This window comes from Mytilus californianus, unplaced genomic scaffold (genome assembly GCF_021869535.1).
Source record: "Mytilus californianus isolate M0D057914Y unplaced genomic scaffold, xbMytCali1.0.p SCAF_2, whole genome shotgun sequence".
Lineage (NCBI taxonomy): Eukaryota > Metazoa > Mollusca > Bivalvia > Mytilida > Mytilidae > Mytilus > Mytilus californianus.
In genome coordinates this window covers 53,267,156-53,293,925 of record NW_026262668.1, presented here as the reverse complement: position 1 = coordinate 53,293,925, position 26,770 = coordinate 53,267,156, and the positions used below count along the sequence as shown (strand labels likewise).

The following is a 26,770-nucleotide window of genomic DNA, read 5'->3' as shown; positions in this document are numbered from 1 at the left end:
TACGTGTCTTTATGTGTTAATAAAAGCAGTAAATTTGAAAATGTCTACACTCACATTGATGGTTTTGTATCTATATATTTGTCGGATAATCATTTTATATTTATATATTAACAGGGTGTGCTCCTTTCACAAAAGCTGCCAACAGAGTTATGAAGAAGAACGACTGAAATCGACACTACATAAGTTTCATGGTCACCGTTAGGAATGTGTTGACCGATACGATGTGTCGGTGTCTCATCTCACTGGCAACACATTTTCACGGTCTTAGATCTTTAAAAAATAAAGGCAACAGTAGTATACCGCTGTTCGAAACTCATAAATCGATAGAGATAAAAACAAATCCAGGTTACAAACTAAAACTGAGGGAAACGCATCAAATATAAGAGGAGAACAACGACACAACAAAAACACAACATTAAAATGTAACACACACAGAAACGAACTATAATATAACAATGGCCATTTTCCTGACTTGGTACAGGACATTTTAAGAAAAAAATGGTGGGTTGAACCTGGTTTTGTGGCATGCCAAACCTCCCGCTTTAATGGCAACGTCAAACACAACACCAAAATGACAACATCACATGACTAGACCACAATACAAATAAATGGGAGAACCTATAGGACAAAGAAACACACGAATAATAGCTAACAAAAGGTACTAGGCTTAAAATTCAATACGCCAGACGTGCGTCTCGTCCACACAAGACCATCCAGTGACGCTCAGATGAAAAAAGCTTGAAAGCCAAAACAAGTACAAAGCCGAAGAGCACCGAGGACCAAAACTTCCAAAGATTGCGCCTAACACGGCCAGGGTTTTCTGCCTGGGACAAGAACATCCTTATTTTTAAGAATAATTTATAATTTTGCAAATAAAAACCAGTATAGTCGTCTGATCTGCAATTTTACCGATAATGTCATATTCCCGATTCTGACATTTTGAGTGATTGTAAATTCGTATGGCGGGTGATACATACATAGCAGGAGACACTTTCAACGATCTCGCTCCTTTTAGAATTCATACAATTCCCTCAGTTTTTGTTTGTTACCTTCATTTGTCTCTTCCTAATTTATTTGTTAAATTTGAACATCGGTAAACTACTGTCGCCTTAATATATCACAAATCCTTATCTATACATTGAAATAATTTTTATCATGCGATTATCTTGCTTTTGCATTTTAAAAATGGCAAATAATGCAGGCAAACAGAATATTACAACGATCTCAATACCTATTTTAATTTTTGGTTTTATAATGAAGGTAAATCCAGAAAAGCGCTTCGGTCACATGATATTTACAAAGTGTTATTTTCAGATGCATTAACAATATCATTGTATTATATATCTTAAGGTAGATAGGGTGTCTTCCTCCATCTTGGATTTTGAAATACCAGAAAACAATCGGACTAGATCTATAATAAAAGGTGCAAATTTTGAGAGTAGTAGGTAATTCATGTGTAAGAATTTTCATTTCAATATAGAAAATGACATATTTTATCATATTTATGGTTGTATTTTACAAAAAAACAGAATACTTTTGTTTGATTCTATATTTTCCAACTTTGCCACATAAGGGGAGGCAACTCAAATGTAAGGGCAGATAATTCACATAAAGTTACTTTTACTATAGAATGTGTTAGGAATTTACCTATTTTATTATGTAGCAAGAAAACGGGTCCGGTGACCCCATTTTTTCTTTTTCTTATCTGAAATCATACTTTTAGAGCTATCTTCTCATATTTTATCTCAAAATTCTATGGTGTAGTTTTCATTTTATGGCAGAAAATTGGGTTTTCCATGCATAATCTATATAAAATCTGTCAATTTTGCACAACCTGTAGCGTGAAAACAAGGCCCGTGACCCATTCTTTTTATTATTCTTTTTAAAAAAGCATGGTATAAACTACATTTTGGCAAATTATTAAAAAATTCTATGGATTATAATTTAGACACCCCATCTACCTTAATTACATCTTGAAATTCTTCTTTTTGAAATTTGGACATTCTGAAATAAAGAAAAAAAAAATTGAAGTGCTTACTTGGTATAAAAACTGTCCAGTTTGTATAAGGTTCGTTAGCATTCTCAACTACATAATATAATACTGGATTTTGATATCGATATCCTAGAACCCAACCAAGGCGTGCAGAAGTTGCTGTTATTGTACCAGTTTCCACATACACGTATGCAATTTCTCCAGGTGGACCTAAAATACGTACAGAGTAATAATTCTTTGCATTTATTTTTGACATTTTTGACATTTTTTTCTATTTTTTTGTATCAAACAACATTAGTCTCTAGTAACTATCTGCTCATAACAAAAAAGAGCATTTTACCGTTAATCCTTACAGGAAAATTTTCCTTGTTTAATAGATACACTTCTTTCTATACAAATTATGTTCATTTGATCACACATAATTGGAAGATACTTAGAACAACAAGAGAGGCGAAATATACCAAAGGGATTAAAGACATACAATATAAAATAAGCAGCTGCGCCAAGAGTGTTATGATACGGCTCTTATTGTGCAAACTGAAATTGGTGCAAAATAAAATGGGATATTAAGAAGTCATATAATTTGAAGCAAATAAAACGGCAAATGAAAAACCATGCATACCATTGAAGTATAATATGACTGTTAAAAGTCCGATAACTCTGATTGACAAACAAGAAAAAAATCAACACTTAAGAGTAAGTAAGGCTTTCCAACACAGGTTATCTGGTGATATAAATGCAAAAGGTAAAAACGGAACTAGGTATCAAACAGCAATTTTCTAAATGGAACCGCCAAACAAATGTAAGTCATCATTTCCTGACCTTAGTTTAGATGCATTATATGCATAACTATACCCTAAAACATGAATTATAAGAGTGAATCATTCAATCCATGCATGTACCGAAGCATCTACAATTGGACATATCGTATCATATCAGCGGTACTAATCAATGGTATTATAAACAATAAGTGCGCAAAACAGGGTATTCTCATAATAAGTTATTACAGTCTGCAGCTATTTGCTCTCGCCTTAGTCAAAAGAGGTATGGATCAAAATGGAGTTCATTTGAGCAACGCTGTGAAGTTATTATTTTTTTGAATTTATGCCAGATTTTGTTTTAATGGTGCAGCTTATTAACCAGTTAACTGTCTTAACCTGAGGTTATTCTTATCTAAATTTAAATACACAAAAGGTTCTCACCGATGACAGTCAATGTTGTGCCTGCTTTGTCTGTGTCCATTGGAGTTTTAGCTACACATTCATAGTATCCAGCATGCTTGTGTTGTGCCATTCTTACAAACAAACCTGACAGCATATATGATGTGCCCTGTTAAAATTTAACAATTTAAGATATACATAATAATCTTCGGGTGCTTTAACTTGAAATATATGTGTGGACTTGTGCAATCAAACTAGTATGAAAAGAAGGATAATGGGACTAAGTGACAACTACTCCGAACTCATACTTATACAAACACATTAGAAAAATAGCTAGTTATATTGATTTCAGACCTGAAACACAATTTCTTAAAAAATGAAAAATCCGCCGATTTTGGCAATATTTCAACAACCAGATAAATAAACAATTCTTTTCTTCCATTAGATAAGTACCGATTATCAGGTTGTCTGCATATTGATATTGTAAAATATCAGCTGCGAGTCACAATATGAAGCTTTTTGTTAAAAAAAGGCTTAATATTATGTCGAGAAGCTGATATTTTACAATATGAATATGATAAAAATCTGATAATCAATTTATCGGATTGTATTTGTGTATTTTGCATGACAGAAATGAGGGTTTTTCTTTGCTTCACCAGCAAATCAGAAGATGACTTGATATGTTTGGGTCAAACTTATCAACGTCGGTTCATTTATTATGACGTCGATGATATGTCCGGATCAAAGTTATTTAGGCCGGGTTAACGTATTTGACGTCACAAAGCAATTTTATGAAGAGCTGAGCAGAGTGATATAGACAATGGGAACAACGATAAAGTATGGTAGTGTATGTTTGAATAGAATAAAAAGAAATATTGTGCACTTTTTAGGCCTGACTATACATCTTAAACTAAACTAAAAAATACAACAAAGAAGGATTTGAACCTTGCAATACAACATTTCCTTTCTTGGACAGCGGCGTTCCTCTTGCTATATCCTATATCGTGTACATTTCACACAAATGTTAAGATTTGCTAGAATATGAAACTGACTTTACTGAACAATTCTAAATATGTACTGGTCTCTCAAAAATATGAATTCAATTACATTTTATAACATATCATGAAACCTGGTAGGAGTACTAGTTCGGATTTTTTCCCATTTAGCGGCAGTATTCAACAGCTGTAACTTATTTAGCTAGCTCCATGTAATAGCGAGCATATTTTGGTCGCGCTTTCGAAATGATGTGATTTTTTTACGAAATTTCGGTTTACCATTCAACTGTTTTGATTCGAGCACCATTAATGAGTCGTATGTAGTATGAAACGCTCGTCTGGCGTACCAAATTATACACTTGATATATTTGATTAGTATTTACATCCACTGGGTCGATGCCACTGCTGCATGACGTTTCGTATATACCTACAACTCCCTTATCAGTTACAGTTTTAAATATAAAATAAGCACATGCTTCAAGCTTGTACACACACAAAAAGGAAATAGATGTTTAACTAGTCATGGTAATTTTATGTAAAATGTATCTCCAGTACTACATACTAATGTAAAGTGAATGTCGTTATCGACATCAATTTGATGCCCATTAAAATTCCAACCATAAACAAGATCTATATTTTGTTCAACTGTTGCCTGACATCTGATAAAAGCAGTTTCATTTAGAGAAGCTGTTACAGGTTGAGGCCTTACACTAATCACTGTTCTGCCTGCATAAGAAAGAAAACAAAATCTCAAAAGGTGATAAGCATTTATTTAATTAAAATATTACACCAATCGGAATAAGAAGACACTGTTTATGGTCAATACATCGCAACATATTTTTCAAAAGCAGTAATTGTATAGACCTAAAATGAAACAAATTGCAAAAAAGTTATAATGATATTTTATTCTTCGTCGTTGGATATCTTTCAATATAAGTATACACATATCATATATGTGCCTTAATGAGTGACAAATGTGCCTATATATATATATATGCATTTGAAAGATCCAAATACCAATAACTATTCAGAAACAATGTAGATTTTTTGGATCAAGATCTGCTAACCCTTTCAGAGCACCTGATATCACCCCTTGAATTTTGTGGGGTTAGCGTTGCTGAGATTTTAGTCTTCTCTGTACTGTTTTGAGGACTTGTTTGTCTTATAGCCACTTTTCTAATTTTTTTTTTAGAAATGGCGTTGACACCTTCTCTTCGACTTATGAGTTTGGAATGTCACCTTAGATCTTCCGTCTCTTTTTTTGTAAAGTTAATAATAATGATATACCAAAATCAAAGATTTTCTTTAAAAATGGACTTACTTGTGATTACCAACTGTCCTGCGTTGCTGGCTATTCCAAAACTATTTTCAACTACGCATGTATAGTAACCTGCATCAAGAGTGTTTATTTCAGTTATCAACAGGTTTCCATTAGTTAGCATCATTATCCTGGAGGATGTGTCTCCCGGAACTAAATTTATTTCAGCACCATTTTTCAACCACTTGAATATTGGAAACGGAGCTGCCTCGGGTTGACATGTAAATGAAGCATTGCCGCCGAGAGCACCATACACCACTTCTTCTACTGGGCGTTTTATAAAAGTGGGTTTAAAACCTGTGGTTAGTAGAAATATTCATTTTGTACTCAAAAGAGTAAATCCTCGAAATCTATTATGTATCTCAGATGAAGTACTTAAAATGTCTAATTATAAACTATGTATTTGAACTTTACATCAAATTTCTACTGAGTACCTTTACAAAAATCAACAAAAATGAAAATTGGTAAAGATAACAACAATTACAATCATTGTCCTGAATTCTGTTTTGACAATTTTGAAATTTTGACATTAAAATGATTTTAAATCTTGTAAGCTAGAAATAGACAGAAAATGAAAAGAAAAAAGTCGTATCTCAAAAATAAGAATTATAAAATTCTATAGAAAGTCTTAAAGAGGGATTTTTATTACCTAGAACACGTAATTGTCCTTCTGTGTGACTTATTCCGTGTTTATTTTCTGCTCCACATTGATACATTCCATTATGACGGGCAGGATCAGCATTGTGAATAACAAGAACATTATTACTAACAGTTATATCCCCTTCAATTGTATGCAGTCTGACGCCATTTTTCAACCAGAAGTATGTTGGAGCAGGTATTCCACGTGCAGCACAGTGCCATGTTAGTTGGCTTCCTTGATCGATGTGCTGGTCTTTGAGTGAAAACAGGAAAAACGGTTCCGCTACAAATTGAAAACAAGATAGTTTAATTTTGAATTGCGCTATTAAATGTACTACATGCATCGACATACTGTACAGTAATGCGTATTCATTCGGCTACATGTATGATGATGATAAATTGACAATTTTAGTGACCGCTGCCACAACTTAGCAAAAACACGTTATAGTTTTTTCACGAGAATTGCAAAAAGTAGAAAGAACCCCACAGCTTTTTAAAATTTCCTTAAAATTGGAACACGGATTTATTATTTCACAGAACACCTTGAAAGATCTGCGCTCCATAACCAGTAAAATATATGATTGTATCATGATAATAATCATTAAAACAATCGATTAAAAACAGAGGAGAATAAAGTTAAAGATGGAATTAATCATGTAAATCTAAACACATTACCACCCAAATGTAACAAACATTCTACATGAAAAAGCCAATTGATATGGTAAAATGACAACAACACTTTAAAAATTTCATGCTTCCGGAGAACTTTTTTGTATTTATCTTCATAAGGAACGCTCAAAGTCGAATATTTAAAATCCAAGGATGTATAAGAACCGTAACAGCTGAAACGCTATATGATCAAAAAGGAGCTAAAAATCCTTTCAAGGTTAACTTTGTCTGCAGGAGTTGAAACCGTAGTTTCTTGAGTATTTATAAATTTATCAACGATCAATTAAAGAAAGGTTCGTTAAAAGTTATGTCAAGAACGAAGTACTGGCTACTGAGCTGATGATGCCCCCGCAGACTGATAGCCCAACCCAGTGCTATAAAAAACAGAACACTACTTTATAAATGTCATTCGTCCGACGCAGTTTTCTGGATTTACCTTCATCAGAACGCTCAAAGCCGAATATTTGAAAGCCAATGATATATATGAACCGAAACAGTTGAATAACGTGAAACATATACTTTCGGCTGAATAGCAAGAGATATTGAATTATACGACATTAAGCTACTACAAATAAAAATATTAATAGGTTACAATAAACCCTTTACAAGCTGTAACACATTCACCTAGTTTCCTGCTCAAACTTTTCACTTTTCGACAAGTCTAAAAATGAAAGTTACTAATTGTTCTATTCACCTTCTACAGAGAGATAAAAATGCTTGAAATCACCATGTACATTTTGCCTTGTCACGTGACATGTATAATTTCCGCTATCCTCTACCTTAGCTGTTGGTATAACTAACACCCTGTTGTGATCCTCCATGTAGGCGTCTGGTGGCATGGGTAGCCCATTGCGTGTCCAGTAATAGGATATCGGCATTCTTGGGAAGAAAATTTATAGTAGAGAGAGTTATAATGGTTAGCTCTTGAAGAAGATAAAATGCCATTGTGAAGGTTTAAAGATATTCCACAGTGAAATATCTATCAATTTTTAATCAAAATAATCTATTAACAATTGTATTCATAACAAGAATTAGTTTAAAACTACTGCAACAAAAACCGTGTGTTTTTTCTTATATAGACCCCATCTGGTTGAACGTCACGGTGCATCTTTATCACACATGACTTCGGATATGTTGCATTTTTCGTAGCCACAGTTGCGTATTCGAGCATGGCTTACATATTTCCGATGTTTACATATCCTGAATAAAACGACCGGACCGAAACTGCTTACATTTTGAGAACATCTGATTACACTAATTGTTTTAGTGAGTTTCATGTTGCTCATTCTGTAAAATTTATCTATGAAACGTTTTGTGAATTATTTTTGTCTTTTCTACTTATTTTCTTCAGGTAATGGTGCTGCTTATTCTGTTTGACTTATGATATTTGATTGTCTCTTTGCTATTTTGTTTTTTTTATGTAAGGACATTATCCACAATTATAATCTATGTAAAACTAAAAATATAGCTTGTATTGTTCCCATCTTTAAAAAGTGACATGGTTACCTACTTTTTGACATCAAAATTTTAATTTATAGAGATTTAAAATGTCTGTTTGGCAATTAAAGCAAAATCTTTAAATCTAAGTACATTATTATATTAATGGCAGTTCATACATACGATCCATACGCTAAACACTCCAGATGAACATTCTGTCCACGCTTCGGAGTAGTTGGGAACACTGCTGGAAAATCGTTAGCAATTTCTGGTCCCCAAATAGATGCAGCTAAAAGTAAAATAAAAATGAATTCAGGTTGTTTGATTGCCAATGAGACAACTATCCAAAAAGATCAAAGAACAAAGATGTAAACATTTAAATACTTTATATAACGCGAACCCACTACTGTTTGTGTAAAAGGCAACGGGATGACAAATCTGAAACAAACAGAAGAGAAACCAACGGTCTGATTAATACTACAACATAAAACGAAATGCACTTGGCAGAAAGGCAACAAACGACAACCTCTGGATTAGGGAATGGTCATTATTAATCAGCTGAGGGGGTCGGTTCAAATTTTTCACATTAAAAGGTTTTGTTGGCAACCCCCCCCATGATTCTTATGAACCACATAATGACCCCCCCTGAGAACACAGTTTCAAAAGTTTGACCCCCCACAGCCAAACAAAAATCTCTATCGATTAACAGTTGGGAGAAGATGATGACTGCAAGCTACATGTACAATGTAAAAAGTTGCAGGCATTGACTTGAAAAATAACTATGAGAAGTATGTGGACATTGACACTATCCGTAACAGAATACGGCATAAAGGGGTTTTCCTTGATTGCAGTACTCATTTTCTTTGATTTTGAACTGATATTTCATAATACATTCTACACTATAGTTTTGTTATTTTATATAACATGTATAAGTAGCTTAAACTAATTAATTTGATAAAGATAATTTACTTTGTCTGGTTAGCAGTCATTAGTAAGTGATATTCTGTAAATATTATATTGCCTTAGTTGATGTTTCATCATGACCTTCCATATTCTTTATTTTGAAGCTGATGCAACTGATTTTAGAAAACATTTTTCAGTTGTATTCTTCTTTGAGAAAAACCTGAGTATACAATAGAGTTTTTTCTTCTTGTTTTTATCTTTCTTTCGAATATGAATAGCTGACACATGCAAGAAAAAAATGGACAAAATAAGCATTTAAATGAAAACAAATATATATTGCTTTTTACTTGAACCTTTATGAACAGAATGAAGTCATACCTTAATACAGATTGTCCCTGATTTTGAAACTGCTAATTCTTAAAAAGTTAAGCTTTTAAAGGCACAATTAGCCAAATTTGTTTATATACATGAGCATGTGCTATTATAAATGAATGGAATGACGTAAAAAGAAAAAAAAACAGAAAATTCTTTGTTCCAATTTATTTGAATGCAACCTATAATTCTACAATATTATATATAACCTTTCAATAATGAATTTCCCTCTGTTATGAATAAATGTAAATTTACTGTCTGACACAGAATTATTTGTGAATGAAAAAACATTAAAAAAAAAAGAGAAAACATGGCTCAATTCTTTTAATGTCTTTATTAAAATTTTGAAGTTTTGTAAATGTTTCTTGGATTTTAATTTTCTCATCATATAGTTATTTTTTTATTTCAATCCCACTCTTGGAAGTGCAACTGAAAATAACACATTACAAATATTACTAATTGTATGGTTCTAGTCCTTCCTGGATCAAAAATGTACATGATTTATTTGAGATAAAGAAATATTTTTGTAGGTTAATAACTATATGAACATTCAATATTTTATTTCAATGTGAAAATGTTTTACGAAATCCGATGTGTATTGTTTTGTGTGTGTGAATGCCATGCTGCCCAACAAGGACCCTCGATTTGAACATTAAAAATTCTTTTTATTATTCGATATCTTTGAAATAATTTCATAAAATAATTATACATATTTACAAATGGTTTTAGAATATACACACCTATATCTATCCTAAGAAATCGCATCAAAATGATTTGAACACTTCAGAAAGTTGTAATACACATGTTCAGACACTTTTAAAACTCATTGTTTCCTGTGGTCAAAACTACAGACAAATGTTTTATACAGTTGTTAATCTTGAGATAAGTCGGATTGTAAACTTTCACATCCTACTTGTCCTATGGATAATCATGGAACTATTATATTGAATATAATAGTTTCATGGGACAATGAACCATAACAAATGACTGTGATAAGGAGTGATCAGATTCACTATCCTTAAGAAATTAGGCATCCTTCTAGTGCTCACTGTACATGACCAAAGATTTAATAATGACAGAAATTATTCAAAAGATTGCACACTCACTTCAATATCGTCAACAATTTATATGCTTGTCAGACATAAAAACTTCCATTGTGTGACCCCCCCAGTCAAATAAAATTTTTGATGGCAACCCCCCCAGCTGTATGATATTTTTGGTAGTGACCCCCCCTAAAATGAACCGACCCCCTCAGCTGATAAATAATGACTGTTCCCTTAAAGGATTATGGATTAGGACATGCGCATATTAATAATGCGCAGTTAAACATGTTTGTTTCCAAATATGTCAAAATCCCTTCCTACTGAGTTTTATAGTGTGTTTTTATGTTGTGTTGTTACACCACTATCCCAATGTACCTGTCCACTTTGGGAGCCTTTAAATTAGTGGTTGTCGTTTGTTGTTGTCTGTCATTTTTATCTATCATTAGTTATTTATCGTTAATTGTTTTGTCATAAATCATTGCATTCATACCACATCTCCTTATTTATATATTGAAATGTGTCTATACGTCAATGAGACCACGAACTAACGAGACAAATAACCAAAAGATATTCGCACGAATGAAAAAAAAACTTTAGAAATGCCAGGAATGTTCTCGAGAGGATATACTAGACATTTCGACTATATAGCCTTATTAGCGGAATAAGAAAATATTGAAACACTAAAAATTACGAAACCTTTATTGTCAATAAAGTCCAAATGATTCTTAAAATGAAAAAGACATGTCTAACTCATATTATTTTGCATCGGAAACTATTAATTTCTATTTGTGAAATACTTTTACCAAGTACCAAGTCAGGAATATAACAGTTGCTTTCCATTCGTTTGATGTGTTTGAGCTTTTGGTTTTGCCATTTGATAAAGGACTTTCCGTTTTGGATTTTCCTTGGGGTTCGGTACTTTTGTTATTTTACTTTTTAATTGATTCCTAAAGTGCCAATATACCTGCATTAAGAATCCGAAGCTGTATTGGCAGACTTATCCTGCTTGGAGGCTGATTTGTTCCAATGGCCGCTCCGTTATTAGATGACAGTTTAACAATGCATCGGTAATTTCCGGCGTCGTTGGTAGACACAACAGAAAAATACAATTTACCATTCCTTGAAATAAACATATACGCATGAAGATCTGGACGTATAAAATGGTAATTCCCCTTGTACCACTGGTAAATAACGGCTGGAAAATAAAATAGTTAAGATCCTTGTAAATGCATGACGTTTTTCATATTGAATTTCTTATTATCCCGTGACTTCCATATCAAATGAAAGACTCTGTCCAAATTCCAATATATGGGTCGGTGAATCATATCAGAGTCGAGATGGAGAACGAAAGGAAATGTCAATTTATTCTATTCTTTTCCATTGTTGGTGATGGGGATCTATAACAAATCCTATATCGGGCCTCATATTAGACATGAGGCTGATAAAAAGTTTAATCTAAAAGTTGCATATATGTTACCGTTTATTAAATCTCATATTCAATATATCTGGTGCACATGAGTTCCACTAGCCATCGCGAAGAAAACAATATATATTTGATTTAAATAATTTACTCACCTTTTTGCTTTCAAATTTCTCCCATGAGAGAGATTTGCTGTAATATGTCTTGTCTTTTTTTAAAGAATTTCGTATTATGATTTTTTTCATAAATAGATAAATATCTCATAGGTCTTATGATGAACGTTAAATTATAGACAGAAGTATAAGAAAATTGAGAAGAAGCAAAACATTTCGTCTTAGAAAATTCTTTGATATCATGCATACGCAATTGTTATACGCCCTGTCTTTATGTTAGAAATCTCATTGAAGACTGCATTGACCCATTTTCTGTGTAGGAAGAAAGATAACTTTTCAACTTATATTATAATTAACTTTTCAAGTTATATGATAATTCATTTTTCAAGTCATATTCTAATTCACTTATCAAGTTATATTCTATTCTTTTTTCAAGTATAAGGTATATTATCAAGTCGCTTGTGCGTGTTTCTCAATAAAAGGACAAATTTCTTTTTAATTTTCCGATTTTCCTTTTTTTATGGAATATGATTCATTCGGTCAAATATGTGTAAGCAAAGTGACAAACCTGGTCTATAGTTAGGAGCTGTACAGTCTATCGCTGCTCTGTCATCATTATAGGCATTTACTGGTGATGGCTCAACATTACTGAACTCTGACAAAACTATTTGATAGAAAAGAAGCTAATTCTATCTCAGCAGTGGTAGATAGTAATTAAATTGCTATTTTAAAACAGGAACAATTACATATCATATCAATTACATAAAACATTTTGTTGATAATTAATTTAAAAGTGTACTGTTTCACCAAGCAGGACATCAATAGACGAGAAAGTACATTTTGTTTTTACGCCTTTATTTATATGATAAAATGGCTGCTTGCAAAAAACAGCAAAGATGGAAAACAATAACATGGAATCTAGGGATAAATGTGAAAACAATGCAAGAGATGTAGTATGTAGATGTATCTTTATATGTGAAATCTTACATCCGAAGGACAGCACCATTGGATTTGAGACTACAAGACCAAACTCGTTTTGTGCAATGCAGAAATAAGTCCCTGAATCCAAAGCTTCGTTAGGGCTCTGAATAGTCAACTTCCCATTAGTGACAGTGTATCGAGAATCAACTAGTGTAGTCATGTCTGTAACATTGCCTTCAACATCTGTTTGAATGATTTTGTAATTTGGTTGAGGTATCCCAGTGGCTATATATTCTATTTCAGCAATCAATGTACGATCAGTTCGAACAACAACTACACTTTGTTGATGGAGAACGAACTTTGGACCTTTAGGTGCAAACGCTGGATCAGAGAAATTTGACCCAAAATCTGCAAAAAAATATTTAATAATCGTTATATTTTCACAGATATCTACATTTTATTAAACTGACTTTTTTTTTTAACTTGTTTGCTAATAAGACTCTTTTGAGTTATATAACTTATCATTAACTGATATTTTCTATCAACTATTTTAGCTTAAAGTACCTAATAAGCTAATTATAAAATATTATTCCTTCGCCTGTGATTTTGACAGCTTCGTATCAATTATTATTATTTTAAAAAGTCAGCAAATGAAAGAAAATAAATTTGTTTACTTATGTGTTGATGTATAATCGGGTATCAAATTAGCTTACCAAAATCTCTGTCTTCTTTGACTATTTTGTAGGCTTCAGTCTGGCTGATTTCGCATATATACGGCAAAGATATTAAGGAATACTCTCTACTCCAAAGATATTCATACACTAAAAAAGAGGACATATTACGATTATGCTTAGAAATGTTGCAAGAGTATAAAGTTTTTGACATGGTGAATTTTTTGTTTTCTCTTCAATTTGCCGACAAAAAATAGAAGTTATTATGAAAGCCCATTCAAACTGATTATGATGTTGTGTTGTTACACCACTATCCCCGTTTGGGTGTTTTGGTGTCGGGGTGTGGGGTATGAAGGCTCACAAATATGGCTACTCCCGCCATATTTTTTATGTACTTGTCCCTTTTAGCCATCAGGCCATTGTTACATATGAAATAGTTTGATATGAATTTTCTCCATTATTCCACCAAATTGTTTAATTGTTCTATTTACACTCTTCAAAGTGTTCTCTTGTGTTTTGTTCTGTCATTTAGAAGAACTTGAACTAATAAAACTCGCTATACTGCTACGGTTTGGAAAAATAAAAAGAAACAGAATCCCATAACCTGATTCAATATACTTATATTAATATTTTTTTTAAAGTTTTTATATAGCTTTAAGAGTTTTATTTATTTAAAAGTATTTTTTAACATCAAATGCAATTTCCAACCATTAAATTTTATACAAAGTTTTTAAGGAAACTATTTTGATGAATATTTTGATAATGACATTTCATTTTATCATTGAAATCAGAATTTATATCACCACCATAAGGATAAGCGATATGATTAGTTAAATAACATTTTACCGCCATAAGCATAGACGGTGTGATCACCGTTGATGAATCAGCACTTTCAGCCATAAGTATAAACCATATTATCACGGAAATCAGCACTTACCGCCATAAGTATAGACGATATGATCACCAGACTTATCTTTGTGTTCATTGTTTAACCAAAACTGTAAACCAGGTTCAATATCGGTACCATCACCCTCCCATCTCATTTTTAGTGTTTCTTCGTCAATAATACCACTAGAGTACCAAGTGTTTCTACAAAATGTATCAATAACGTTGCTAATGTAATGCATATTTCTAAAATGCAGTGCTGCTGTAACAACTACTCATACAATGTACCAATCAAAGCCAAAAATGTGCCAAGTGTTTCTTGAATGTATCGTAATGCTAATTCAGCAAGTATTTCTTAAATGTATCATTTGCACTGCTGATGTGCCAACTGCTCCTACAATGTATCAGCTACACCGCTAATGTATCAATTATAAGTGTTTCTTGAATGTATCAAGGACATCTATAGTGTACCAAATGTTCTTAAAATTTAACAATAACGCCGCCAATGCAGCACGTGTTTCTAAAATATGTCAATAACATCTCTAGTGTACCGAATGTTCGTAAAACCCCACTAATGCAGCAAGTGTTTCTCAAATATATCAATAACATCTGTAGTGTACCAAATTGTCTTTAAATGTACCAATAACGCCGCTAAATGAGCAAGTGTTTCTAAAATGTATCAATAACACAAATGTATCAAGTAGCAAACTTCTAACTTAAGAAGAATCGCCAGACTTAAAATATAGATTGTATCTGCTGATAGCTTTTGACAAAGGGGAAACAATATAACATCTAGGTATAGAAAACATGCATATCATATGCATATTAAACCAGATATCCATTCTTCTCAGAACTATGTAAGCGAGACGTAAAAGAGCGTATCCACATTAAACGGTACAGCTGACATAGCATTTGAAACCATACTGCTTTTAAAAATTACTATTTTTCTGTAGACATTTTTGAAATATTTTCAAGTCTCTATTTCTGGATCTACTTTATTAATGATCTGTATGTTAACCTTATTTCTTAACTAAGAAAACATAAAAAATGAACAACAACAAAGATGAAGTAAATGCAAAAATATAGAACTCTAAAAAAAAGAAATGAAAAATACAACAAAATAGCATTAAATATAAAAAAAAAACCGAACGAATGAAAATAGGAGTCATCGATATATACTTACATGGCAGGGTCGTTTGCCATTAACCACTGACTCACAAACTGATGTTCAACTAATGTGTTAACACTTACTAAGGCAGCACCATCCATCTGTTAAAAGAACGCAACGATCCTTATGCAATACAAAAATCGGAATTAAACTAGAATCTATTGCAACAAGAAAAAACACACGCCAAACTTGTGTTCTTTTATATTCATTTCCCCCTTTTGTAAACTATCCCCATTATTTTTCATATGTTTTAGTATTTCATAAGTAGGAAAAGCTAAAATATAATAATGAGAATCTTTGCAGCTTTACGACTTTATTTTAGCAATACAAACCTCATAATTGGTATAACATGAAAAAGGATTATATTTACAAAATCTTAATTAATTGACCTAATACACATGCATCAGCCATTACTATGGCCATATATTTTGTAACATTTCAAATTTCTTCCTTTCTTTCAAGTTAAAATTTATCACTGAGCGGCAAAATTATCAAAATCTCAATCAACCTGAAGGCTGCCATAACGGAAACAGTAACAGTATTTTTGTACTAACCATGCAAGTCATTTTAGCTTGTGGATAATAGTTTGTTGGATAAAAGACAAAGTTGTAACAACTGCCTCCAAAAGTAACCCAGGGATCAGGGCAATCTGCAACAATTGTAAAGTAATTAAATATGTTATGACATTCTTTTATTTTTGTATGCTCATAGATTTGAATAAATAAATTTGCGTATTTGAAATTTATCCAATATCTTTTTACATTGAGTTTGAATGTCTTTGTTTTAAGATTTTCTTTCCTTCAAATTGGTGTTATGTTGGTTTTTTTTCAAAGGCATTCCTGAAATATCAAATATGTATCCATACTCTATGAAATATTTAGATCTGTACAAACTTTTGGCATAACGAAAGAAGAATCACACCTCAAATTGTGAAAAAAATGGTTTGGAATTCGAAATTTTGATGTTTGGATTCAACTTTCGTAGATATGTACTTACATCGATAAAATGTCAAATATATAAAGCCTTTGACTCGGCTATCCAGTAAAAATGTATAGTAAGTTCGTTTCGTGTAAATATGCACATGTGTGTGTAACAATCAGAATAACAATTTAAGTGGCAAACATTTGTAAGACGCCACAAGAAACATTACCATCCTTTACAATCTATTACCTCTCCTCACTTATCCCATTTAGTGTCAATATTTTTTCTTATAAAGACAATTTCCTGAGAGTTTCTCTTCCCTGGTCTCGTGTGGTGATCAGTAATATTAATGTGGATTGTTTGGATCTATGTTTAATTTTAAGGTGTAAACATTACATGCACATCTGTACGAGAACATGTTGATTTGATATGAATATGAATCCTCCTTTGTGCTTAACCGACTCATTGAGACGGATTTTGACGTAAATTCTTTTAACTCCTAGCCAAACAGGATTTGCTCGTATTCTTACATTTCGCGTGTTAAGAGGAGAAGAAACATCAGGAGGTTTCAAGTGTCAACTGAGGGGAAAGTATGGAACACAGTCATAGTTACTACGATATTTCTGAATTCGTTTTTTCATAACGATCCAACGCCCTTTGTAAGTCTGATCATATCCCAAGATCAGAATTTTTGGGTTTAATTTTCATGTAATGTTATAGTATTTTTTGTACAACTAAAATAAAATTTGACATGATTGAAACATAGCTTATCTCTATACTTACTATAGGTTTGCTCTTTTGTGAATGATATAAAACCATGAAGTAAAAAGACCTGTAAAAACCTGGAAAGAAGACACAAATTATCATTATAGTTTTATCGATTTTATGTAAACATAAAGGGAAAATACGACATCATTATGTTTTCGGGAGTGTTAAACAGCATTGACTACAGATTGAGATTCGCACATGATAGGCTTACACTTGAATTAAAAGAAATGGGCTATAAGGCTAACTGAGGACATTTTATGACATCTGCTTCCGATACCATTTTTTATATTACCACAGCTTGAACTGTTTCACATACTGTTAAACACAACTGAACATAGCATTTTTGACAACAACAAATTAACATTTTCCAAGTACGAAAATCTTTTTCGTTCAAAATGTATCGGTTTTCTGGCAAATGTCAAAAGGTGTGTAGTGTTTCTGCATTTAACAGTGAGTTTGTCAAACAAGAACAATTGGTATATTAGGCCGTGTTTTGTCCCCATTGCTTACCATTGGTTTTTCCATGTTTAAACACTCTGAATTTGAACCCCTCGTCATAACTATATCTTAATCATACGTCTTTTTTTTTTATTTCTATGTGTTATAACCTAATCTTGCATAGAAAAATATTGTAATTCAACTTTTCAAGTTACTAGTATTAAAAATATTACTAAGCTTAAAAATATATAGTTAAACAAGAATTGAAAAGCAAGACACTTTGCTTATCATACCAATCTATTATTTTTATACTATCACCAATGCAAAGTGTTGGCGGTAGGCGTCCATTTTAGTCATAAACACGAGGATGTCTAATCACAGTAAATATATAATCAATAAATGAAGAGAATATATTAAAACACCAAAAAAAGTCCCTTTACGTGTACATACCAATCCATTTTTTTTATACTATCACCAATGCAAAGTGTTGGCGGTAGGCGTCCATTTTAGTCATAAACACGAGGATGTCTAATCACAGTAAATATATAATCAATAAATGAAGAGAGTATATTAAAACACCAAAAACGTCCCATTACATGTACATACCAATGGGAGAACATTGTTTCCAATGAACAGATAATCTATGTCGCTTCCAGTTTCTATTAATGAATAATTAATTCAAATATTCCATGATTTCATCAGGAATACGGAAATATGCGTCATTTTTGTCATCCAGTTTTTACAACTGAATTGCAGTAATAAATTTGATCGAAGTATGGGAATTTTCATTTTTATTGCTACTTGTATTATTGGGAGATTTTATAATTGAGTAATATATAAGGTCGGTCATGATATTTTTAGATAACTAATGATTATTTTATTTCTTTATTTTAGCCAACATGTTGCACAAAACGCTGTTTTCGTTAATCTTCATTTTTATTATTGTAGACTAAGTTTTTACCCCTCCCCCCTTATTCTTAGTAATTGGATATAAAAAATGAAAATGGAAGTTGACTTAGACTACTTTCTAGATGATTAGACTATAAAAGATAATTTTTTTGTTTGGTTTTTTTTTTGTCACTTTCAGATGTTATTACGTATAATTGTATGGAGTGAATAGATACTGCTTTTATCTCCTTAGACAATATCTGCCAAAGTTTTGTGTTTAAAATTTGTATCTACTTCTTATTTCAAATGCTTAAAAAGTATTTATTTTTTATCTCGAAGATCTGTAATTATAAGAAATGAATAGTGTTTCTGGGTTTGAGTGTTGGGTGCGAAGCCCCTCGAAAGCTGACAGATTTTGATGTTTAGAAACTAACAGGACACGTTTTTACAACATGGAGAGTCTTGGCAATACAAGAAAGGCACCTGGAGAAATGTTTTGTATCTTTTCTTAAAACCACTTAGCTTCTTGCTCACCGTCAACCTTCCAAACCTTTTTATAATAGCCAAAGACATCGGATGGCAAGTGATGATAATACTGTTTACAAGTGTACCAGATAAACTAAAAATATCTCCATGTACCTAAAATATACTAACTGACAAATTTTTTTACTGCAATTTGTTTGTATCACAAGTTTTATTCGTAAATCCAAAATTCTAAGATAGGGTAAAGTTAATTTTGGTGTACATATTGAAGAACGGACACAAACAATTTACCCTTTTGGAAGACTTTTGCGTGGAATCATATCGTCCTACGTACGTCCGTGGACATATTTTCTTTTTTTTTCATTGCCACTATCAATCAATTATGATTGTCAAATAAACAATGATGCAGTAATTTGACATCCAGGTTTTTTTTTAAAGAAACCGTTTAGTTTTGATCGAAATGAGGTGGTGTGGTCGGATTGTCAATGAGATAACTATCTACCAAAGATAGAGGGCAAGGTTGTAAACAACCACAGGTCAACGGTTTGACCTTCACAATGTTCATGATAGTAAGCTATAGAAGGTTCAAAAGAAATATAAAGGCCTAATTCAGACTAAAATTTAGGCACCAGCCATTCACCATTTGTGGGAACATGTTTAAATACTATGACAATCGGATTATCTTAATATTATCATTACTTTAAAACAAAACAAATAATTACGACATTTTAACGCAGCAGCGTTCATTGTATATTACTGAATACTGCTTCTTAAACCAAATTACGACACTAAAATAAAACAACTTTTCACAACTAACATTGCTGTTCAAAAGGTTAGGCACTTGCCTCAATGAGCTATTTCCCTGGAATTTGTGCAGTGAATTTACCATGAACAAAACTTCCGATTCCAATGATGGAGTCTAGCACTAGTATATTACTTATCGAATTAAAGAACCTGAGTGAGCACGCTCACATACCCGACGCCCCCACATTGTCACTTGGCAAACATAATATATTAATCTCACCAGATTCCTAAGTTAAAGGACTCATAACTCCTACAAAAGTCATCTGATAACAATTTCTTGTGAATATGCACATCTACATATTATAATGTCCTTATTGTTTACAAAGTGTCATGAAATTCTGTTGCATGATTTCAGAGGAGTTGCGATGACAAAGGGTTGCAGTTGTATATTTAGGCCAAATTTGTACGTTCAAAGGTGCAAGTGTTTCTCGTTTTTCGTTTTCTATATAGATTAGACCGTTAGTTTTCCTGTTTGAATTGTTTTACACTAGTCATTTTGGGCTCCTTTATAGCTTGCTGTTCGGTGTGAGCCAAGGCTCCGTGTTGAAAGCCGTACTTTGACCTATAACTGTTTTACCCATTGTGACTTGGATGGAGAGTTGTCTCATTGGCACAAATACCACACTTCTTATTTATATCTTAAAGGTATTTTGTGTGACGCATTTGATTTGTCTTTCTATCAATATTATGATTGACAAAATTTCATTCTACTTCACGGTGTCTTTAAAAACTAATTTGCTCATTGTTGACTGTACGGTTGACAGTATTTGTTTGCATTCTTGTTCATTGTTGACTGTACGGTTGTCAGTAGTTGATTGTATTCTTGGTCATTGTTGACTGTACGGTTGTCAGTAGTTGTTTGTATTCTTGGTCATTGTTGACTGTACGGTTGTCAGTAGTTGTTTGTATTCTTGGTCATTGTTGACTGTACGGTTGTCAGTAGTTGTTTGCATTCTTGGTCATTATTGACTGTACGGTTGTCAGTAGTCGTTTGTATTATTGTTCATTGTTGACTGTAAGGTTGTCAGTAGTTGTTTGCATTCTTGGTCATTGTTAGCTGTACGGTTGGCAGTAGTTGTTTGTATTTTTGTTCATTGTTAACTGTACGGTTGTCAGTAATTGTTTGTATTCTTGGTCATTGTTGACTGACTGTACGGTTGTCAGTAGTCGTTTGTATTCTTATTCATTGTTGACTGTACGGTTGTCAGTAGTTGTTTGTATTCTTGGTCATTGTTGACTGTACGGTTGTCAGTAGTTGTTTGTATTATTGTTCATTGTTAACTGTACGGTTGTTAGTAGTTGTTTGCATTCTTGTTCATTGTTGATTGTACGGTTGTCAGAAGTTGTTTGTATTCTTGGTCATTGTTGACTGACTGTACGGTTGTTAGTAATTGTTTGCATTCTTGTTCATTGTTGACTGTACGGTTGTCAGTAGTCATTTGCATTCTTGTTCATTGTTAACTGTACGGTTGACAGTAGTCGTTTGGATTTTTGTTCATTGTTGATTGTACGGTTGTCAGTAGTCGTTTGCATTCTTGTTCATTGTTAGCTGTACGGTTGAAAGTAGTCGTTTGGATTTTTGTTCATTGTTGACTGTACGGTTGTCAGTAGTCGTTTGCATTCTTGTTCATTGTTAGCTGTACGGTTGACAGTAGTCGTTTGGATTTTTGTTCATTGTTGACTGTACGGTTGTCAGTAGTTGTTTTCATTCTTGTTCATTGTTGACTGTACGGTTGACAGTAGTCGTTTGGATTTTTGTTCATTGTTGACTGTACGGTTGTCAGTAGTTGTTTTCATTCTTGTTCATTGTTGACTGTACGGTTGCCAGTAGTTGTTTTCATTCTTGTTCATTGTTGACTGTACGGTTGTCAGTAGTTGTTTTCATTCTTGTTCATTGTTGACTGTACGGTTGTCAGTAGTTGTTTTCATTCTTGTTCATTGTTGACTGTACGGTTGTCAGTAGTTTTTTCATTCTTGTTCATTGTTGACTGTACGGTTGTCAGTAGTTGTTTGGATTCTTGTTCATTGGTCTTTAGTGGATACATGTATTTGTCTCATTGGCAATCAAACAAGATCTCCTTTTTAAAGACTCAACTAATAAAAAGCTATATGTTTATATAATAACAAGGTTTATTAAAAGAAGGTGCACTTAAAAGAATGATGTACAAGTTAAAATAATTAATCCATTTTTTTTTCAAACGATATCAGTAAAGACAGTAGTAGTCCAATTAAAAATGTAAGATTTTATTTTTTGTATTTTGAATTCTCTGTGTTTCTTTAGTCAAAGTAAAAATCACGAAGTTATTGTCTCATACACAGATTGGTTGGTGTATAGTATAGTTTTAATTTCCTAGTAGAAAATAATAATACATGTACAGTAAATGTCAGTTCAAAGACTAAAATCCGTTGTATACATCATAATCAATTCCTTACATATCAATTATTTTGCCTTGATAAATAGTATACAAAATTATTTACATATAAATAACAAAAAGTTCAATTAATTGACGAGTTCTGAAACACAATTATGCACGTTCACATTTGCTTCTGACGGTCTGTACTGTCATCAAATTTGGTTGCTAAAAAGAGAGAAAAGTGCTTCTAAATGTGTTTTATTTTATTTCTTTTAATTTTCTAATCTATTGATCATTGTCTGATAAAAATTAGAACACGGTAGTCTGAGTAATATTAAACATTTGCCTTGTAAAATTGTGATATCTCACAAATGACTGTTTCAAATTTTCTTGATTGTTCAAAAAAGGTACCTAGCTTTTCATCCTTCAAACAGTGTAATTTGAATTTACACAAGCTTTGACGAAAGAACATTACGAAAGAATGTTTAATATGTGTTGAAGAATTTGTACAACTCCCTTGAGAAAGTTTTTTTTTCAGCATGGAAGAAACTCAAGAAGCCATTACTAAAACGATCTTAATAACTTTCGTAATAAAGGTTAAATTAATGAATGAACATGTATGTAAGTAAAGTACAAGACACCGACATTCATAGTGATATACACCACCTTGATTACACGGCTGACAAAAGGGGCCTTTTTTTATCCACGTTTACTTAAGACTCCGAAAACGTTTAGTGTCAAGGGTACCCGATGACGGTTATTTAAACAACAAGTGTCATGCGCAGTAATATCGATATCATAAGCAGCGAACATTTGATTCTGGGTTGATGGGGTGGCAGGCATTTTTGGTTGGGTCAAAATATGTACCTTCAATGTGCATGTTGCTAATTTGATTTAATATTCACTTTCGTTTCCTACCAGAAGATTTATTTTCAAATTTTAGGGCCAGAGTATCTTTTTTCCAAAAACTGCCAGACCCCCTCTTTAGAATTAAATGGTCGTTTCCTTATCACACACAATCTCTCTCGTCGGAATTCATGTCTTGTCTTGTTTGAGCAATATATGATTATGGAACTATAACCCCATTTTAAGTTTTCAAATTATTACAGTTTAGTAATCTGCTTCAACCAACATAACTGGTTGCCCCATGAAAGGATTGGTTCTACGTCCTGTTGCCGTCTGGTAGCTGGGTGGTGGAGATCGCAGGAGGTCTAACTCTCGGTTGAACTGTCTCATTGCGGTGGTTTGTAGTGTATCTGGTTGTGATGACACCACAGCTTCCATTTCAATCGGTACTGCGTCAACGCTTTGAACAATCAACGGAGACAATGGCTGAACGCTGTGACGATGGATCATTGGTGAATTTTCCATTCCAGTGGAATCCATTACATTCATTTCGTACTCGACAGGCGTGAGTCGTGAGCTTTCACTTATACTAGGTGAAGGCTGATGATTGGTAGTAAGCAACTGGTTATCAACAACATAAATCGCATTTCCCATCGTGGTAGTAGGTGGACGCTTAGAATTCTGAATCGTTGTTGATTGTCTCGAAACATTTTCTGGTGTATACTGAGATGCTACAGACAAAGCTTGTTGTCTACTTTGTCTGGATGTTTTCTCATTATACACAATTGCAGATCCTACGGCTGTTTCTGTATGATTATCTTTTGATTTCATATCGTCACTTTCTTCAGTATTAGGAGTTACTGATTCATTTAACTTTGTACTTTTGTGGGCGATATTGGCAAACGCAAAATTTGTGTAGGCAGCTGGGGCAGTTGAAAATGAGGCATCTTGTTCGTCACGAAATGCCACATTTTTGGACATATACATAAACTCGTGACGCAGAGGAGCATGACCAACTACAATACGGTCGTCTTTTTGAAACATATCATCCATTACATCGTCCACCTCGGGCATGGGCAAAGGTCTCTTCTCATCTTTAAACCTAAAAACAAACATTCCGATTATTAATCAGTACAAAAAAAATTATTCAAAAGGCATATAATTGCATCTATTCCTGGTGAAGCGCAAGTCCCTGCGGGATATCGCAGTTTTTTTTTACTAGCATTAAATATTGACAATGATACTTGGGAAATTTTAATTTGACAAATAATTTAAAATTTGCTAAATACCGTATTAAAGTTCACCATATCACGATGCACATGTGTTCCTCAGTAGGTACACATTATCTTTGTTTCATGTATAATTTTTGCTATTCAAGTTTAAATACTTCCGTCATTTCCAAATTTTTTCAATCATCGCTTACAAGACATGCATATTCTTGTAAAGGCTCTTTGTTAAATATTTTAAAATAAATACGTTTGGTTTTTAGATTTGTTTTTTGAAAAATGCATATGAGAGGTGTCTGGAGAGGCGACATAAGTTATATTAAATGAAATTTTGGCCCTATCCGACCCTTTGTAATGAGCAATTGAAAACGTTAGTGGTTATCTCGCGGCTACCAAAAAAATCTCAACTGAATAAAAAAAAACTCGAACCTGCCAATAGGTATATGTAAAATATAATGTATGTCGGTCTTCCGGACTTCTCCAATAAAATAGTCTAAAACACAGTAAATAGCACGTACAAACAATGTACTGTGTCAACAGAAGACTATACATCAGTTTTTTTTTGTGATTTTTTTTTGTTTTTGTTCCCAATAATGATGATTTTTTTTTAATTCAAACCTTTTAGATTTGTCGTCATTTGAGAAAAACCTACAAACAGTTTGCAAAATACATATTCACGGCTTTTACTTTAATCAAATATTATCAGTTTTGAATTTGTACAATCTCAGTGTAGCTAGCCTCTCGCGTACACGATATAGTTGTCTGACTGACAACTTAATTTAAATAGATATTCCAATTTACGAAAAAAATAATTCTGGAAGCTTACTCATCCTTCTTTGACCATCTACATTTCCAACAGATCACAAGAGTAATGATAACCGCCAATATAACTTCAGCACATATAATGATGAGGACGTATTCCCATCTAGGTAGGTCAGCCATTATTCATACTACAGTTTTGTCTGTAAAATAGCTAAAAAATGTATAACGAAAAGTAGTAAAAAATAACAAAAATTTAGCATGACTGCATGATACTGTAATGTTTAACTGTCTTTATTAAGTAAGGAGACAGACATGACCCGACGCTTCAGTGTGCTTTCTCGTGTTCTATTCGCCCACCAAATTCAAATGTTCGATATCATAAGAAAATGGTATTTTCCAAAATATTTTATTGTTTTCTTCTTTTCAAAGGTTGAAATTTTAATAATGATGGGAAAAAAAGGAAAAAATATGTCAGCACACATAATCCGACACACATAAAACTAATGGTGCTTTTACACGAAACACACTGAATTAATTTCGGGGTGAACAAACTTCTGACCGATATACATGTATGACATCATGTTGTTAGTTGACAATTTTCAATTATCTAACACTGTGTTACCGATTTGTTGCAGATAACGTAAGAAACCGATTTCAGTACGTGTGACACGTGTCTCAGAAATTAAGGTCATCGGGTACGAGTGTGTTAATAATTTGGAAGAACTATAACAGTTAAAATCTTCACACTCGCCAAGAGCTTAATAGAACAGTCAATTTTTACTGAGTGTCCAATTACAGGATTATCTATTTTCAGTTTATAAATTACTGTAACATTTCTTAAATTAAGTTTAAAATGTATCATTTGAATTAGTAACGAAACAATGACCGTACAGGTCGAGAAAAAGAAATTTGGCTCGTTCAGCCGTTAAATACTTTACTATATTTGCTGTTTCATATCAAAACGTTCATTTATTTTGACTACACGATTATTTCCCCATTATATAGTTCTGCTTTCAAATGTTTATATTTTTCTAAGAGGAGAATAATGTGATTAAATGCACAAATAATTAAACATTTCAAATTCGCAAATAAAGTTTGACACATTAGGACTGACACTCTATTTCATACCATTAAGAACATCACTTGTTTATCAATTGAACTATTTATTTAAGATTTATTATGAAATAACACAACACTGGAAAATAATATTTCTTACAGGTCAACGAATCGCTTTAAAACATCATAAAACGGATCTAATGACCACAGCAGACGACATCTGCTGTTGTATGTATTCTACGTAAAAACGGAAATATGAAATAAATCGAAAAGTATATGATTTCCCCTTAAACAAACTAACTTAACATTGAGGTCCGAATATTGATGATTGTTATATACAACAGTTTATAACAAACCTTTCTAAAATTGTCTGTTTATAAATTTTAAAATTATAAAGAAACTAAGGTTTCAACTCTCTCAGGCAAAGTTGACCTTAGATGAATTTGGCTATTTGTTTTAGGTATTTTTGTCTTATAGCTCTTCAACTGTTTCGGTACTTATACATCCCTCGGATTTC

The 26,770-nt window shown here is 32.7% G+C and overlaps 2 protein-coding genes across 2 annotated transcripts in view; both read right to left on the bottom strand.

Annotated features, from left to right (window-relative positions):
• The window catches only part of LOC127728989 (contactin-like), a 30,695-nt gene extending 14,887 nt beyond the window's left edge, over window positions 1-15,808 (bottom strand). The window contains exons 1-13 of the mRNA XM_052236564.1: window positions 15,723-15,808; window positions 14,679-14,743; window positions 13,697-13,804; window positions 13,050-13,391; window positions 12,631-12,726; window positions 11,494-11,724; window positions 8,395-8,500; window positions 7,469-7,653; window positions 6,116-6,388; window positions 5,470-5,763; window positions 4,711-4,874; window positions 3,196-3,322; window positions 2,039-2,203 (exon numbers count right to left, since the gene is read on the bottom strand). Coding sequence (XP_052092524.1) covers window positions 2,039-2,203; window positions 3,196-3,322; window positions 4,711-4,874; window positions 5,470-5,763; window positions 6,116-6,388; window positions 7,469-7,653; window positions 8,395-8,500; window positions 11,494-11,724; window positions 12,631-12,726; window positions 13,050-13,391; window positions 13,697-13,804; window positions 14,679-14,743; window positions 15,723-15,808 — 2,242 coding nt within the window. The remainder of the gene's footprint in view (window positions 1-2,038; window positions 2,204-3,195; window positions 3,323-4,710; window positions 4,875-5,469; window positions 5,764-6,115; window positions 6,389-7,468; window positions 7,654-8,394; window positions 8,501-11,493; window positions 11,725-12,630; window positions 12,727-13,049; window positions 13,392-13,696; window positions 13,805-14,678; window positions 14,744-15,722) is intronic.
• Window positions 15,809-22,153: 6,345 nt separating this feature from the next.
• On the bottom strand, window positions 22,154-25,402 carry LOC127730018 (uncharacterized). The gene is made up of 3 exons (XM_052238065.1): window positions 25,262-25,402; window positions 23,471-24,311; window positions 22,154-22,588 (listed from the first exon to the last, which is right to left on the bottom strand). Exons 1-2 carry the CDS (start codon window positions 25,375-25,377, stop codon window positions 23,474-23,476), a joined length of 954 nt encoding a protein of 317 aa, XP_052094025.1. The 5' UTR covers window positions 25,378-25,402; the 3' UTR covers window positions 22,154-22,588; window positions 23,471-23,473.
• Window positions 25,403-26,770: the final 1,368 nt, after the last annotated feature.

Bases quoted from the DNA above. Each gene is read 5' to 3' on its own strand.
- LOC127730018 (XM_052238065.1), bottom strand. From the start codon at position 25,377: ATGGCTGACCTACCTAGATGGGAATACGTCCTCATCATTATATGTGCT. The intron at 24,312-25,261 runs GTAAGCTTCCAG...GTTTGTTTTTAG, and splicing joins AGATGGTCAAAGAAGGATGA to GTTTAAAGATGAGAAGAGAC.